At 39.9% G+C, this 17,702-nt stretch overlaps 1 protein-coding gene across 1 annotated transcript in view; it reads right to left on the reverse strand.

The window, feature by feature from the left end:
* nyap2a (neuronal tyrosine-phosphorylated phosphoinositide-3-kinase adaptor 2a) overlaps window positions 1-17,702 on the reverse strand; it is a 219,428-nt gene that overhangs the window by 55,881 nt on the left and 145,845 nt on the right. Inside the window, exons 5-6 of the mRNA XM_063044831.1 lie at window positions 10,267-10,488; window positions 2,295-2,398 (exon numbers count right to left, since the gene is read on the reverse strand). Of these exons, the coding sequence (XP_062900901.1) occupies window positions 2,295-2,398; window positions 10,267-10,488 (326 nt within the window). The remainder of the gene's footprint in view (window positions 1-2,294; window positions 2,399-10,266; window positions 10,489-17,702) is intronic.

Raw genomic sequence — 17,702 nt, forward strand, 5'->3', positions numbered from 1 at the left:
CAAAAGTAAGCCAGAAGATGAGCCATTGGAATTTCTGAACGTGGAGTTTTACTACAGACATGAAAGACTGTAGATGCCAGAATCTGGAGCAACACACAGAAAGATGGAGGGTCAGGCAACATAAAAGGTGGGAAAAGGACAGGTGACGCTTTGGGATAAAACTCTTCATCTGATCTGGAATTTTACTGATTATGAATATGGGATTAGGGATAAGGATGGAATCTTTCCTATTGCTTATTATGTGTACTGCCGTGCATCTTTAAGTGGAAGTGTTTGCTGGAGAAGAGGCCTTCAGAAAGGCATCTAATTAGCACTGAACCATGTTCTATATTCTATATAATGTTCTATAGAAATTAGCACTATTCTTCACATTTCCAAAGCAGTATCAGTTTGCATACACTCATGCCCACATTGGTAAGGCATGTATTAATTATGAGTACATCACAGATCCTAATCAAACCAACAGATGTGCCCCACCCACTCTAGTTTTGTGTCCTATTTGCTCAGTTGTAAAATTGCAATTAAGAGCCCATTGTAAACGGGGTACTATGCTTTGGTTGAATGTCTTGCTTGGTAAGGATAGTTAAGTGGCCATCTTAAAATCTTCTCTTTCCCATGCTCCGCTATACTCTTTCAGTCTGATCAGATGCTAGGAGAGGTTTTCCACTTGCTACTCAGCATAAAACTGGTACTTTAGCTTATGCTACAGAAACCACCAGATTTCCATTTACACTGAGGCTACCAACTCTTTTGGTGATAGCTTGATAGATATTTTATGAAAAGGAAACTCAAGGAGAACAGAGACTGCAAAATGCAATTCAATCATGGTTTGTGGAAAGAAATGTAAGGCTGAAAATCAGTTATAAGGATGCCTGAAACTTAGGAGGCGTATTGATTCAATGTTGTTAACTCCCCAGGAACAAGTTCCTTCATGTATATGATAATCTCTAAAAATATAAACAAACACCCTTTCTTTATTTCTTTTCAAAATGATTTTGATTACTTACCGTTTCTGGCATGTATTCTCCAGTGGATGGACTATTTTTTCGATTTATTAACTTTGGCACTGTATGACTGATCAAAGGGATTTAAAGGATTTTCCTCTTAAACCCAATTGATAATTTTCCACTGAATTCAGTTCAGTCACATTTATTCATATAGCGTATGTATCTGCCTTTGGGTTGTCACAAGGACATTAAAAAAGATTGTGCATTGGTTGCTAACACCATTTGCATCTGATCCCTGACTGTCAAAGTGCATGTATTCAACTTGAACATTCACTATAAAGAGATCAAATGTCAAAAAACAATGTGACATTTTACAGTAAGTACAGTACACTGTAAAATTTGTAATGTGACTGAATCAATCAGATCACATTATTGTTACTTGGGTTCCTGTATTTTTAATTATTGTTTAAGATACTGAGTCTCATAATATCAAATGTTGTCTTAAGCATAAGACAAACTGTTTTACTAAATGGATTCATAAGCTTTGCTAAAAGTTTTACTAATACCTTTGGGGCCAGAGGCCAGCTCTGATATCCTGTTTGCTTTTGTGAGTAAAGTATATTTGAACACTTAGTCACAGAATGTGTGTTGTAATAACCAAGAGTCTGTTCATTATATTGTTCTCATTGAAGTCCCATCAGTTTCCTGGAATATTTTCTATTTAACGACCTTTAACAGGTAACCCAACAATATGTTAATTACAATAACTTTCAGAGCTCCCAACTCCTTTTGTGAGATGTCCGTTGCAGTTTTAATTAAGACAATGTACACAAAATGTGATGTGATCACAAAAAGAATAGACACACATCAAAACGACCAAGAAACAACAACAAAGAAGATCGACTGCACTAAAAGATGTACAAGTTAGCAACAAAACAGCACAGCACTGCAAGTCTTTATGACAACACAGTGAAGAAAAAAATGTACACCAGCAAAGAGAGATCGGAGACATTTTTTATCAGATTTGTTCATTTTAAAGATATACAAATCTGCTAAAACACACATAAAACAATGAAGAAGTCAGAAAAGTCTATATATTTATGTATGTAGAGTACATCTTGTTCACAGTCAGATATTACAGGATGATATTTTTTTCTCTGTTATAAAAGAAAGACTGAAAGATGTGCCACATGGTGTGTCCTGCCTTTTGAAAACCTACTTCTGCCAATGATTGACACAGAGGGAGACAGCGACAAGCTGGCAATACAATGAATGACAGACATGTGACAATTTTTGTTTTTGGCATGTTGAACCATGAGGTCACTCTGGACTGGCTAGCGATGGTACCTGGCTCTGTTGCAGCTCGCCGGACTGCCTGAGAGGGCTGACTGACGGAGGAGGCACACCTGAAGTTGAAGCAGATCGGCCCAGCTTACAGCTCGTCTTTGACTCTGTAAGAGTAAAGATGGATTAGAAAAGAAGTGAGTGCTCACAGCTGTGGTTGATGAAAGCTGCTTTATGCGGTCTCTCTTCTTGTCTGTGGTTCACTCTTGCCTCTGTGATCACGGGGCTCAAGGTCCATGTCCCACAGTCTAAAGGCTTGACATCAAAAGGTATCAAATGTGAAAGACGAAATTAAGCCATTTTGAACCCCACGTTATAGAAGAATAGAGAAGTATAAAAATTAGGAGCAGGAGAGGCCTCTTGGCTTCTTGGGCTTGTTCCATCATTCATGACCAATCATCCAAATTTAGCTTACCTCCTCATTCCCCCACTCCATCCAATGATTTATCCAGCTCTGGGAACAATAATAGTTTTGAATAAGAAGGAGAAGTGATTCCAAAGAAACATTCATGTGATTAATGCACCTCAGAAGTTCCCAATACTGCACAGACACTTTATATTTTCTGGTAGAATTACAGATAAATACATGCATGGAAACGGACCCTTAGGCTGTCAATGGGATCACTTTCTCCTACCTACTACCCTACTGGATTAGCATTTAACTTTCATAGATGACGAACAGAAGGAAGGCATTCATATACAGGACGCAACCTGATGCTGACATCACTGAAATTTATGTATAACTTTTTTGGAAGTTTTACAGACCAAAGTTTAACACAGAAATATAATCTTAAAACAAACGTATCATCAAGGTTTTTAAAAATTAGCTTGAATATTTTGAAGCTCATAATGTCCAGTTTTTACTAACAATTGTCGTGAGCCCTGTGGGCCTGTGCACCTGTATTTGTTAATTGTTGTCTTATCCGGAGAGATTCCCAGAGCTCCATTGGCTAGGGAATAAACCTAAAAACATCCCTTTGTTCAGTGCCAATATTTCCCAAAACGCAGGTAGTCCATACAGTCCCAACACCTAAACAAAAACACACAAAATACATGAAGGCATTGATCAAAAGCAACCCTCAAATTCCAGCCTGTTATTTTTTCCAGGGTGGGTGTGGTTGTTCTAATCAAACTGGGTGGAAACTGGTGAGTTGTAGAGTTACAGAAAGGTTATAGTATAAAACTATTCAGTCCATCAAGTCTGTGCCAGCATTATGTTAGTGTAACCTTGGTCCTGATCCCTCCCTTCTCATCATATCCTATAATTATTTTTCTTACAACTATATATAAAATTCTCATTTCAGTGAATCTGCCTCACCAATTTTCACCACTTCATGGGTTTTGTGTCTTGTAAATTAATCCCACTGTATCATTCTGACTGGATGGTGGTAGAAAGACATTCCTGAAAGTTCAATGGCACATTGACTCTACCGTTTCTTAACCCAACCCAATTGGATTCTGTCTTTTGTTACACCAGGTTGTCCTCTCTTTAGCACTGTACTATTCACCTTGATGTAACACTGTTCTGTTCACCTGGACTAATATTGCCTCTCTCATCTTTTTCTTTCCTTTCATACTTTTCATGAGTATTGTGTATCAGGAATTCTTGGTCTTCTTCCTGACAAATCTTGTCTACTGGAGCTTTGGTGCTACTGTGAATATTGATCAAGTCTCAACAAAAATCTGTTTCCTGCTGGGAGCAGAATAATATTAGCAATATTTTGCTAGTAATACAATTTAGTAACACTAAATAGAATTAGCAAAATTTGCAAAATTATGAGCTTCAGTTTTGTTTATTATGTAATTATAAAATGGGCCAAAACCCAATCTTTGGCCTTTTTGTATCCTCTCCTTGTATGGTCTGATATAATCCCATACTATTTTATCCTCTAGTGAAAGTGATCACTCCCAATAGATTGTAACACTTTGTACACATTTTCAATGCCACTGACTGGTGCCTGGTTCAAGCTATCTGGTCCTCCACACCACTGATAAACATCCAAACTAAAACATTGGCTGCAGCCCCAAGCAACTTGTATAGGTCTCAGCTCCCTCAGAACTGGTGCTGATATCTGAAGAATTTAAAGCAACAATTCTCCAACCACAAATTTGTCTTTTTTCCCTTCCAGGTTCTGCACTTTCTTTCCTAAAACAGAGGAAATAATCCAGAAATTACTGCTATCATGGTCCTGACACTTTAAAGTCTGGCTGCACGACTTCACCCATTATTTTATCTGTGCCACGAGTGCAATATCGATAAGAAACTGTTTATTGTTCCTCTCCAGAAGTTTTTGCTGTAGTTTTGCAACATCCTTGGCCCTGACATTATGGAGACAAATGGCATCCTGGAATTATCTCCAAGGCTGTTTGCTTCTCTTACTGCAGAATCTCTTATAATTAATGATGTGTTGAACGTTCTCCCCTCTCCATCCTCTCTACAGCTAAACAACCCTCTGGCACTAAGTCTTAGTCCAGGCTCGTTGGTACTCACTGGTGAATAAGTGAGTGAACTACCCTCCAAGGTCTCAGGAGGTACCAGCCTATGCTTTCCTCTCTGCCTGTACGTCTTTGAATTAAAGAGTGACCACATCCAAACATGTGCTATCAATTAAACACTCATCATCATGGATACAAAACAGTGACACTTTTCCCTCACAAACTTTGAAACTATAACCTCAGGCTCCTCTAGCTGATGACATTTTCTGAAGCTGTGGCAGAAAGCCTCTACATATTAATTCACAGAACTAAAGCAAATGAAAGAGCTCAGAAATTATAGTTGAGACGACAAAAGGAAAGGGTAGGAAGTTAGAAGCCTCATCTTGGGAACAGATATGGCGGAGATGAAGGAACTGAGAAAAGGCAACAGCATTATTACAGGAGACAGGATGTGAAGAGGTGCAGTCAAGATGGTCATGGGTGGCACAGTAATGTAGAGGTTAGCACAACGATTTACAGTACAGACGACCTGGGTTCAATTCCTGCTGCCTGTAAGGATTTGGTACGTTCTTCCTGTACCTGCGTGGATTTCCTCTGGGTGCTCTGGTTTCCTCCCACAGTCCAAAGACATGGCCGTCGGTAGGTTAATTGGTCATTGTAAATTGTCCCATGATTAGGCTAGGGTTAAAATGGGGGACTGCTGGGTGGTGCCGCTTGAAATGCCAGAAGGGCCCATTCTGCATCTCAATAAATAAATAAATAAAATTGGTAGGTTTATAAAAGTTAAGGGGAGACAGTTTGTCTCCAGAGATGGAGAGATCGAGAAAGGGGACAGAGGTGTTAGAAATAAACCAAGTGAATTTAAGGGCAGGATGGAAGTTGGAGACAAAGTTGATGAAATTGATATGCTGATAACGGGCGGGGATTTTAACTGCTGCTTAAATCCTATGATTGATAAGTGCTCAACCAATCAGCGACTTCCAAATTGTTCCTCGTCATTTATTAATTCCTTTTTGATTGATTTTGGGTTGATTGATTTGTGGAGGTATCTCCATCCCCATAACAGAGAATATTCTTTCTTCTCACATGTTTATAAAAAATATTCGAGGATCAATTATATTATAATCGATCCCCGCTTTTTGCCTAGTGTTAAAAATTGTGAATATGACGCTTTTGCTATATCTGATCATGCGCCTCTGAGTTTGTCTTTTGAATTTGATGATGTCACTCTTGCCTGCCCACCATGGCGCATGTCTCAGACATTATTGCAAGACCCTGACTTTGTCAGTTTTATTGAAACCCAGATAAAAGATTTTTTTCTTTTTAATGATATAGGGGGTATGTCCAAATTAATTATATGGGATACACTTAAAGCATTTTTACGTGGTCAGATTATTTGTTATTCAGCTAAACTTAAAAAACAGACTAAAGCAGAATTAGATAGAATTTCAAAACAAATTAAAGATTTAGATAATATCTATGCAATTTCCCCCAGTATTGATTTATTTAAACAAAGCGTGGAACTTCAATCACCATATAACCTGTTATTAACTCATCCCATTGAAGGCTATTTGTTTAAGTTAAAGAGACAATTTTATATGTTTGGAGATAAAAATAATGAACTGCTCACATCTCAATTAAAAATGGCTGCAGCCAAAAGACAAATCTTGAAAATTCATAGGAAAGATGGTACCTTGGCTCAGGAATATGAAGAAATTAATAAGATTTTGCAAGATTTTTATACTGAACTTTATAAATCTCAATGTCCGTTAGATTCCTCTGAAATGAATACTTTTTTACGAAAGATTGCTTTTCCTAAAATCTTGGCTGAGGATCAAAAAACTCTTGATGCTCAAATCACTGAAGCCGAAATTCATAAAGCTATTTTTTCAGTGCAATCTGGTAAGTCACCAGGACTTGATGGTTATCCTGTAGAATTTTATAAAAAATTTGGAAAGTTGCTTTCTCCGTATATGTTGGAAATGTTTAAGGATTCTTTTGTGAAAGGTGACTTACCCTCTACCTTTTTTATAAGGCTTCTATTTCTTTAATTCTTAAAAAAGATAAAGATCCCACTGACTGTGCTTCATATAGATCTACTTCATTGCTGAATGTTGACGCTAAGATTCTGTCAAAGATAATGGCCAATCAGTTGGAGAATATTTTGGGTAAAATTATTTTTAAAGATCCAACAGGCCTTATTAGGGGTCACTATTATTTTTCAAGTGTTCGCAGACTATTTAACATTATATATTCATCCTCTTTTAAAACTCCACAATGTGCTGTATCTTTAGATGCTGAAAAAGCGTTCGATCAAGTCAAATGGAAATATTTATTTAATGTTTTAGAGAAATTTGGCTTTGGTGCTAATTTTAATAATCAGATTAAAATGATATATAAAGCTCCTATTGCTACTGTTGTCACTAACAATTGTAGGTCTCCTTTTTTTCAGCTTTCACGGGGGACAAGACAAGGCTGTCAATTAAGTCCTTTGTTGTTTAATTTAATATTAGAACCCCTTGCCATTGCTCTTCGTGAGGCTAAAAATATCCATGGAATTTTTGTGAATGTGACCATGCATAAGATCTCTCTTTATGCTGATGATTTATTGGTTTATATATCTAATCCTGATGAATCTATTCCTGCCTTGCTAAAATTATTCAATGAATTTAGAGACTTTTCAGGATATAAAATAAATTTCAGTAAAAGTGAATTGTTTCCTTTAAATGATTCTGTCTCTATATATGATAATACTCCTTTTAAAGTAAAGGATTCTTTTAGATATTTAGGTATTATAATTACTAAAAAATATAAGGATCTTTATAAAGCCAACTTTGTTCCTTTAGTAGACTCTATGAAGTATTCATTTAGTAGATGGAGTCCACTTACATTTTCACTTGTTGGTCGTATTCATATAGTTAAAATGATGATTTTACCAAAATTGTTATATTTATTTCAGAATATCCCTTTTTTTTGACTAGGAAGTTTTTTGATCGGATTGATTCCATTATTTTACCTTTTATTTGCAATAATAAAAGACCAAGAATTAGTAAATGTCACTTACAAAAATTGAAAAAGGATGGAGGTCTTGCTTTGCCTAATCTAATAATGTATTATTGGGCTGTTAATGTGTGATACATGTCCTTTTGTTTATATTGGGTTGATAAGAGTGTTCGGCCAATTTGGGTAGACCTGGAACTGAAAGTTGTAAAACAGTTTTAGTTAACCTCGTTATTGGGAGCTGCTTTACCTATACAATTAGCTAAAGTTGCTAATTTAAACCTATATCCTGTGATTAAGTATTCTTTACAAATTTGGCTCCAGTTCCGCAATTGTTTTAATCTTAAAAAATGTAAACTTTGTAGTTCAATTTATCGAAATTACTTTTTTGAGTGATCCAATTCTTTTACTTTGGAAAAATAAAGGTATTATTTCTTTTTTGGATTTATTTAAAGAAGATAGATTGATGTCTTTTGAACAATTAATTGAGAAATATTCTTTTTCATACTCACACTTTCTGCAATACCTTCAATTTAGACATTTTTTACAAAAATATTTAAGTACTTTTCCTTACATATTAGAGGCTGACCTGTTAGATGCTATTATGAGTATGAACCTTTCGATCAAGGGTTCTATTGGAAGAATTTATAATTTATTATTTCAATGGGATAAGCATCCTTTATCTAAGATTAAACAGGATTGGGAAAAGGATCTCAATTTGACTTTTATGATGGAGGATTGGATGTGGATTATGAAGTTGGTTAACACTTCTTCAATTTGTGCTAGCCATTCATTGATTCAATTTTAAATTGTACATCGTTATCATTTGATGAAGGAGAGACTTTCTAAAATCTTTTCTAATGTTGATAGTTATTGTGGTAGATGTAAAACTGAGATAGCTACACTGACACATATGTTTTGGTCTTGTTCTATATTGGAACAGTTCCGGAAGTCAGTTTTTTCAACAATTTCTAAAGCACTTAAAATTAATCTACAACCTAATAAATTAACTGTGCTTTTTGGAATAATTCCTCAAAATATTCATGGTATTTCTGTGTCTGACCAACATGTTTTTGCATTTGTTACAAGATAGCTAGGAGGGCCATTTTGTTGAAGTGGAAGGAAACATCAGCTCCCACTTTGTCACAATGGTTCTCTCAACTGATGCTATGTTTTAGTTTGGAGAAAATTATAAGTCGAACCTTTGAACCTTTATTTGATTTTGAGAAAAGATGGGGCTTATTTGCTCATTATTATCATTTGAGCTAATTGATAGATTTTTTTCCATGATCTATTTGTAAACTTTTTGGTATATTTTCTTCTCTCGCTGGCAGTTTGATGTTTATTTTTAGAAGCTTTTTGTATGACGCATGGCTCTGGGGTTGTACACCTAATGGGGTTTTTTCCCCACTTTTTCTGCTTAGTAGGTTTTTTTTGTTATCACAATTTTTTTTCAATCTTTAAGATAGTCTTTTTTGAGACATTGTAAGTGTTGTTACTTCAATGTAGTCGTGTTATTTCTTTTGTATAATATAACAATAAAAAGATTTGAAAAGAAAAGAAATTGATAAGCACAGCATGGGTGCATGAAGCAGCACTAATGCAGTTGTTAATGGTGCACCAAAAGAGTTGGGGAGCATTACCAATGAAGGCTTGGGACATGGACTGGTCCACATAGACAATGAAAATGCAGGCACAGCTGGAGCCCATGCAGGTGCCCATGACAACCACTTGTGTTTGGAGAAATTGGGAGGAGCTGAATGAGAAATTGTTGAGGGTGAGGACCAGTTCAGTCTAGGCTGAAGAGGGTGGTGGTGAAGGGGAACTGGTTGGGCTATTGTTGAGAAAGCAGTGAAGAGCTTGAAGGCCTTCTTGAGAGGGGATATAATTGTAGAGGGACTGGATGAAAATGTGGCGGTCAGGGCCCAGGAAACTGAAAGTTATTGAGGAGATCAAAAGCATGTGAAGTGTCAAGGATGTATTGTAGGTGGGAAGGGACTGAACTAAGGGGAATAGAATGGAGTTGAGGTAGATAGACATGAGATCAGTTGGGCAAGAGCTGGTAGAAACAATGGATCTACCAGGACAGTCAGGTTGTGAATCTTGGGTAGGAGGTAGAAACAAGCAGTACAGAGTAAGGGAACTATGAGGTTGGTGACAGTTGATGGGAGATCTCAAGAGCTGACGAGGCCGTGTTACCTGATTGTGTCAAAATTGACCAGTTCTAATGGATGCTCATCCGCTTGTAACATTACCTCAGGTTTCTTGCACCAGGGATGCTCCCATACATGATTTTTAAAAAAATCTTCACTTCACCCCATCACAGTTCTCTCCCACTCTCCCCTTCCTCCCAACCAAACAACATGCAGCTTTTCTCAACTCATCCAGTTCGGACAAATGATCCTTGAACTGAAATGTTGACTCTGTTTTACCCTCTGTAGATGTTGCCTGACCTTCTGGCTGTTCCCAGCATTTCCTGTGTTTGCTTTAGTTAAATTCACATTATGGTGAGCACTGGGTTTGACAATTATTTAGTTACCTTGACGTATGGTGTCTGAACTGTTGTGCCCTGCTAACAGAGTTGGGCTAACTGAGGACCTTCCCATTCGACTGCTCACTGGTGCTGGTGGTCCAGGGCTACCATCCCATTCCTGAGATTTGATTGGTTCTCCTGAAGCACCATGAGCCCCTTTCTCTCGGCTTTCCGCCTTTGGCAATGGTTCAGTGCTGGCGCTCCGCCCCTTTTGGTCCTCTCCTGGTTCTGTAAGAAAAAGTCAAAAATAAAAGTGAGATTCTGAATCATTCCGGCTCCAAAGTCAGAATCAATGTCCAAATTAGAAATAAGAGTCATCGGTAACTCTTCCAGGAGAATGCTGGAGCTGAGGTAGCCCAAAATTGCATGTCAGTGTGGGTCAAGACGATATCATCGATGTTACTTCAGTAAGAAATGGCATTGGATTCTGGTAAAATGGCGGCACTCTCAGACACAGTGGCCTCTCTGGGTCCAAACAAAGCTGTAACTTTTCGTCTTTTATGTCCTTTTCATAGCCTCAAGACCTGGGGGAGTAGATTTAGGACAGAGATGAGGAGGAACTGCTTTTCCCAGAGAGTGGTGAATGTATGGAATTCTCTGCCCAATGAAGCAGAGGAGGCCACCTCAGTAAATATATTTAAGACTAGATTTTTGCATAGTGGGGGAATTAAGGGTTATGGGGAAAAGGCAGGGAGGTGGAGATGAGTCCATGGCCAGATCAGCCTTGATCTTATTGAATTCCAGAGCAGGCTTGACGGGCCAGATGGCCGACTCCTGCTCCTATTTCTTATGTTTCTTATGTTCTTTTTCATGACTAAAGGCACTGCTGGATATTCAGAACACCAAGTTCTGCAGCTCCACCCTACTAGCAAGATGCTGGGCAGCACTGGAGCTGCACTTGTTGCACATCATGTTGCAGCCTGTTCCAGCCACCCTCGGAAGAAGATGTCAGAGGCTGCACGCAGATCTAACGGATAGTGTGGGTGATTGTCTTGGACATTTACAGTTACTCTTCTATAGCTTTGCTAAGTCTGCCCACAGGAAGAAGAATCTCATTGTGGTATGTGGTGACATGTATATACTCTGATAATAAAGTTTACTTTGCACTTTGAACTTTTGTTGTGATTGCACGATGCTGTTGGACTTTGGTAATGTAGAATACAGTGAGTCCGATTCTCTGGATCATTTCGAGACCAACAGTGGGGGAGCTGCATTGCCTTGGTTGTTGCATGGACATGTCTCAGGGTCATCTGTGGCAGCCACCAGAGAAGGAGATGCCAGAGCCGGATGCGTGCTGTTAGATTCCACGCTGGTCCCTCCCATTGTTGTTGCTCTCCAGCGTTCAGTCAGTGAATGACAAGCTGGACTGCATTCATTTGTGACTGTTCTTGTGCAAGATGAGGAACTGCTACGGGCTTGCTTTGCAGAAACATGGCTCCGGGACAACATCCATATCAATCCATAGGCCATGACATTCAAAAACATGGGCTATATTTTTTATATTTTCTTTTGTAGTTGTTTGTTTTTCTGCTATCATAATTATATGTACTGCGTGTGATTGTTTGTATGGTGTTTTGCACCTTGGACCCAGAGGAATGCTATTTCATTTGCTGTATTTATCTGTATAGTTGAATAACAGTTAAACTTGAACTTAAACTTACTGTATTTCCAGAAATCAGCAGATTGTAACCAAATATTCTTCACCAGCTATTTTAGAAAATTACAAGAAGATAAAAAAGTGGGGAAGAAGAACAAATGAAGATGTCATTGAGTTGTACAGTTTTGAAACAGACCCTTTGGCCCACCAAGTCTATGCTGGCAATTAGGCACCTATTAAAGATTAGAGATTGTCTTTATTTATCACCTGTACTTCAAAACATATGGTGAACAGTGTCATTTGCTTCAAATCAAATTAGCAAGGATTGTGCTGGGCATCCCTCAAGTGTTGCCGCTCTTCCGATGGCGGCATAGCATGCCGACAATTTACTAATCCTAACCCGTACGTCTTTGGAACTTGGGAGTAAAACCGTAGCACCCAGAGGAAACCCCCATGGTCACAGGGAGAACATACAGACAGTGGCGGAAATCAAAACTTGACCTTACTGCTGGCACTATAATAGCATTACGTTAATCGCTGTGCTACTGCGCTGCCCTCCACTCAATCCATCTCATTCTCATTATCTATCCACGTCACAATTCCTTTTGGATCCATTTATTCATGGGATGTGTGCTTTGTAGGAATAGGTCAATGGTCATTACCAAACTGGGGTCAATTCAGAAAGCAGTTATATGTCAACCAGATATATAAACAATTGGGTAAGGATGGACCTGAAAGAACTGAATGAATCTGCTGGGTCTTAATAACAATTTGTAAGACCATAGAATAGGAGATAGGAGCAGGAATAGGCTGATCATCACCTTGAACTTGTTCCACTAACCAATAAAATCGCGGTTGCTCAAATCTTGTCCTATACCCTAGAGTCCCACTTTCTTCCACCTTACATTGGTGACTTGTTATTTGACCATAATAGTCTCAAGTTCCAGAGACCTCCACAATAGAAACATCATCCAGGCTGCCAATCCCACCAGGGTCTTACATATATGGACACAATCTCTTCTCATTCTTCTACTCTCCAATGGGAATAGGCCTAACATGCTACACAGCCACTAATATTGATACATTTTCTTTTTATTCCAGAATTACTTATTTGAAGTTAAATTTTCCAACTGCTGTCTTGTACTCTCTTGAGGTTAGAAGAATGTGAGCTGATCTCATGTTGAAACAAACAAAATTCTTGCGAAGTTTCTCAAATATGAGACAGGACGTTTGTGTCTGAGGGTCTATAATCAATGGTCACAGCCTCAAAATAATGGTGTCGGCTGCTCAAGACAGATAAGAAGAGATCTCTTTTCCCATAAGGTGGTGAACCTTTGGAATTCTTTACACATGATCATTAGTCATCCAGACATAGAACACTAAAGCACAGAAACAAGTTCTTCGGCCCATCTAGTCCATGCCGAAATATTATTCTGTCTAGTCCAATCGACCCGCATCAGGACCATGGCCTTCTATACCCCATTCGTCCATATCCCTATGCAAATTTCTCTTAAATTTTGAAGTCTAACTTGCATCCACCACTTTCGCTGGCACTATGCTCTGAATGAAGAAGCTCCCCGTCATGCTCACCTTAAACATTTTACCTTTCACCCTTAATCCATGACCTCTTGTTCTAGTCTCACCCAACCTCGGTACAGGGTTTTCTTTGTGTGCAAGATGGCGACACACCCAGTTGCAGCGGTCACTCCAGCTCCAACTAATGGTGTAATTGTTCATCCTTTACACCTTTCTTACGATCACAAGACACTGCAGGATATTAAGAACACCAAGTACTGCTAGTCGACCTCACTGGTGAGTAGCTGGATAGCACTTCAGCTCTGCAGCATGGGTTTAGTGAGTACTGTGTCATCGCCTGCTACAGCCACCCTGTGGAGAAGGCTTTGGAAGCAGTGTGCAAGCAAAGGGAAGTGTGGAAAGCGCACTGGATTTCATGCAAGACTAAAGCTGAAACCCTGCATGCCAGCTCTCCCCGCTTTCAAACATTCAATCGCCTGAAAATAAACTAGATTACCTACGTCTGAGACTGAATCAGCGTGAAATGAAAGACAGCTGCATGCTCATTCTGATGGAAATGTGGCTCCAGGACACCATCCCTGAAGGGACCATCCAGCTAGAGGGTTTGGTCTCTTTTCGGACTGGCAGAATTCCCATTATCTCTGGCAAACCTGAGGTAGAGGTGGGCACTACGTACCTATGCTAATAGGAATTGATGTGTGAATACTCTGGTAGTGACAAGCCACTGTTTGCCTCTGGTAGAGTTCTTACTAGTGAAGTTACTGAGGGATTCACTGCTATCTTGATCGTGTCTGTATACATCAACCCCGCACCGCCCCCCCCCGCCCTCATACTAATGCTGGGTAAGCACTGCGTCAGCTCTATGACGTCATCAGTGACTTCCAATCCACGCATCCCGATAATTTCTTTATTGTTTCTGATGACTTCAACCATGCTTACTTAAACACTGCCTTGCCTAGTCAGCATGTTGACTTTGCCACCAGAGGTGAGAAGCCATTATTTATCATTTATTGTTTTATGACATACAGCGGAGTAGGCTTCTCTGGCCCTTCAAGCCAAGCCACCCGACAATCCTATCCTCATACCGACATCCCTGGTGCATACAAAGCTGCTCCCCACCTCCACCTTGGATACTCTGGCCACTTATCTGTCACGCTAATTCCTGTATGCAGACCATTGATTAAACAAGTCAAGCGGTTTAAAGGGAGATAAAGACCTCACCAGAAGGACCAACCTCAGCACTGAGGGACTGTTTTGAAAACATGGACTGGAACGTGTTCAGGGAGGCAGCTACCTACAACCATCGCATTAATGTTGATGAATATGGGAGACCTGTGTCTGGCTATGTGGAGAACTGCACTGAGGATGTCACTAAACACGGCTATGTGAGGGCAAGTCAGAAGCCATGGCTGACAGCAGAGATCTGAACGTGGGTGAGAGATGGGGAAAAAGATAGCTCTCAGGTCAACAAGAGCTATGCTTTCCTATGCCATCAGGAAGGCAAACGAGAGTATAGCCATTTCCGTAACACCAGATTCATGGGGCATATGTGATAAGGCATTCAGAACATAACAGACTACAAGTCCATCCTGCGCATCAACAAAAGCAATTCCTCCCTTCCTGATGGGCTGAGTGTTTTTTACGTTCAGTTTGATGCACAGAACAATATGCCGGTGAGGACCAGGCACTCTTTTCGAAACAGCTGATGTGAGAAAGACCCTAGGCAGAGTCAATTCCCAGAGCAGCCAGTTAACGGAGGCTCTAACAGACATCTTTAACATCTCTCTGGAAAAGTTCAGTGTCCCGTCAGGCTTCAATGTGGCCATCATCATCCTGGTGCCCAAGAGGATGACAGCAACCTGCCTTAATGACTACCGCCCAGAGGCAATGACTTTGACAATCATGAGTGCTTTCAGCGGCTGGTTATAGATCGCATTGAATCCCATCATCCTGCTACATTGGATCCTTCCCGGTTTAGAAGGGCCAAAAGGCCTGTTTCTGTGCTGTAATGTTCTATGGTTCTATGGTATTCCTCAAATCGATCCACTGATGATGCCTTAGCCTCTGTCCTCCAATCCATCCTGTTCCACCTGGAAAATGGTGCTTCATACATCAGGATGCTGTTTATCAACTTCAGCTTGGCATTTAACATGATTACCCCTCAGAAGCTGGTGGGTAAACTGTCCTCGTTGGGTCTCAACACTTCTCTCTGTAACCGGATCTTGGACATCCTGACAGAAAGGCCACAGTCAGTTCGTGTTGGTAGAAACATCTCTATCTCTGTCATGGGTGCCCCCAACCGCGCAGGGTTGCATGCTCAGCCTGCTGCTGGTGCAGGACTGTACTGTCAGATCCATTTCAAACTGAATCACCAAGTTTGTTGATGACACAAGAGTGGTTGGTCTCCTCAACGATGAGGATGAGATGGCATACAGAGAGGAGGAAGAGCGGCTGATGGAATGGTTTGAACACAACTTGAGTTTCAACATGGATAAGATCGAAAAGATAACTGTTGCCTTCAGGAAGCTTCAGGCTGACCACTCCTCACTGCACATAAACGGCTCCTCTGTGGAGAGAGTTAGGAGCACCAAGTTTCTGGGAGTGCATATAATAGATGATGTCCCCTGCTCCCTCAACACCTCTTTGGTCAAGAAAGCACAGCAGCATCTCCTCCTTCATGAGCAGACTGAGTCAGGTGAGGCCCTCGCCCCTCCCCATTCTAATTAAGTTTCACAGGATCACCATCGAGGGTGTCCTGATGAGCTGCATCACTATCTTGTATGGGAATTACAAGGTATCTTACCGTAAGTCCCCACAAAGGCTTGAGGGGACTGCTGAGACACACATTCGGGTCTCTGGTGCGCCATTCAAAGGCATTTATCAGGAGCACTGCATACACAGTGCCTTTAGCATTGTCAATGATCCCGCCCATTCATCTGACAATCCCTGACCCCCCTATCATCAGGCAGATGGTAATGTAGCATTAAAACAAGAACTGTTATGATGGGAAACAGCTTTGTCTCCCAGAGACGACTGAACTCCAAACAATCTCATCGCTTATGAAGTACCAGTAGCATCATACTTTTTACTTTTTTTTAAACTTGTGTCATAAATGCACCTTGTTATTTGTTAATTCACTAATAGTAATATTACTTTGTGTGTATGTGTGTGTGTGTGTATGTGAGTTATAGGTACTGTGTTGTGCACCTTGTCCAGTGGAGTATTGTTTCGTTTGGCAGTATACATGTCTCATTTTGGGGTATACATGCGTGCAGTTGTTTCGTTTGGCAGTATACATGAGTATGGTTGAATGATAATAAACTGATCTTGAACCTGAACTTGGTGGAAAAAGCATGCCTGTATTTACTCTCTCTATTTCCCTTATATTTAGGAGCTTATGTTGGCAATCATGTGAATAACTTAGGAGGCTAAGAGCAGAAATGTAAAGGCCAGGTCATGCTGAAGGAAAATGTTTTACTGTTCAGTGTTTCTGCTTGCACATGCAAATCTGTTTCACAGAACATTCTGTGCAAGTGCAACAGAAATTCACATCCCCTGCAGGTTTAAAATAATGAAGATAATAGAATTATTCATGCATCTAAACAAAAAGCAGGAAGCAGTACAGCTCCAACTGAAGTTAGTCAATATGGTAGCATATGTATTCACCCTAACAATGGAGACTTATTATTCAGTTTTTAAACTCAATTGTTTGAAATTGAGAAATAGGTCCCCAAAAGGGACTAAGATTACATTTTATTTTACATACAGTGATCCCAGTGGATAGAGGCAGAGAACACTCAAGGCAAATCTCTAGTCAAGTGTACTTTTTGTTATTGAATTTGTCATTGTAATGATGACATCATCACACCATACCTACTCTCAGACAAGTTCATTTCAAGCATTCTTAAAGGGATATCCTCAGCTAATGGAGCCCAGGACATAAAGATAGAACCATAGAAACTACAGCACAGAAACAGGCCTTTTGGCCTTTCTTGGCTGTGCCGAACCATTTTCTGCCTAGTCCCACTGACCTGCACACAGACCATATCCCTTCATACACCTCCCATCCATGTATCTGTCCAATTTATTTTTAAGTGTTAAAAAAGAACCCGTATTTACCACCTCGTCTGACAGCTCATTCCATACTCCCACCACTCTCTGTGTGAAGCCCCCCTCCCCACAATGTTCCCTTCAAACTTTTCCCCCCTCACCCTTAACTCATGTCCTTTGGTTTTTTTCTCCCCTTGCCTCAGTGGAAAAAGACTGCTTGCATTCACTCTATCTATACCCATCATAATTTTATTTACCT

Source organism: Mobula hypostoma, chromosome 4 (genome assembly GCF_963921235.1).
Source record: "Mobula hypostoma chromosome 4, sMobHyp1.1, whole genome shotgun sequence".
NCBI lineage: Eukaryota > Metazoa > Chordata > Chondrichthyes > Myliobatiformes > Myliobatidae > Mobula > Mobula hypostoma.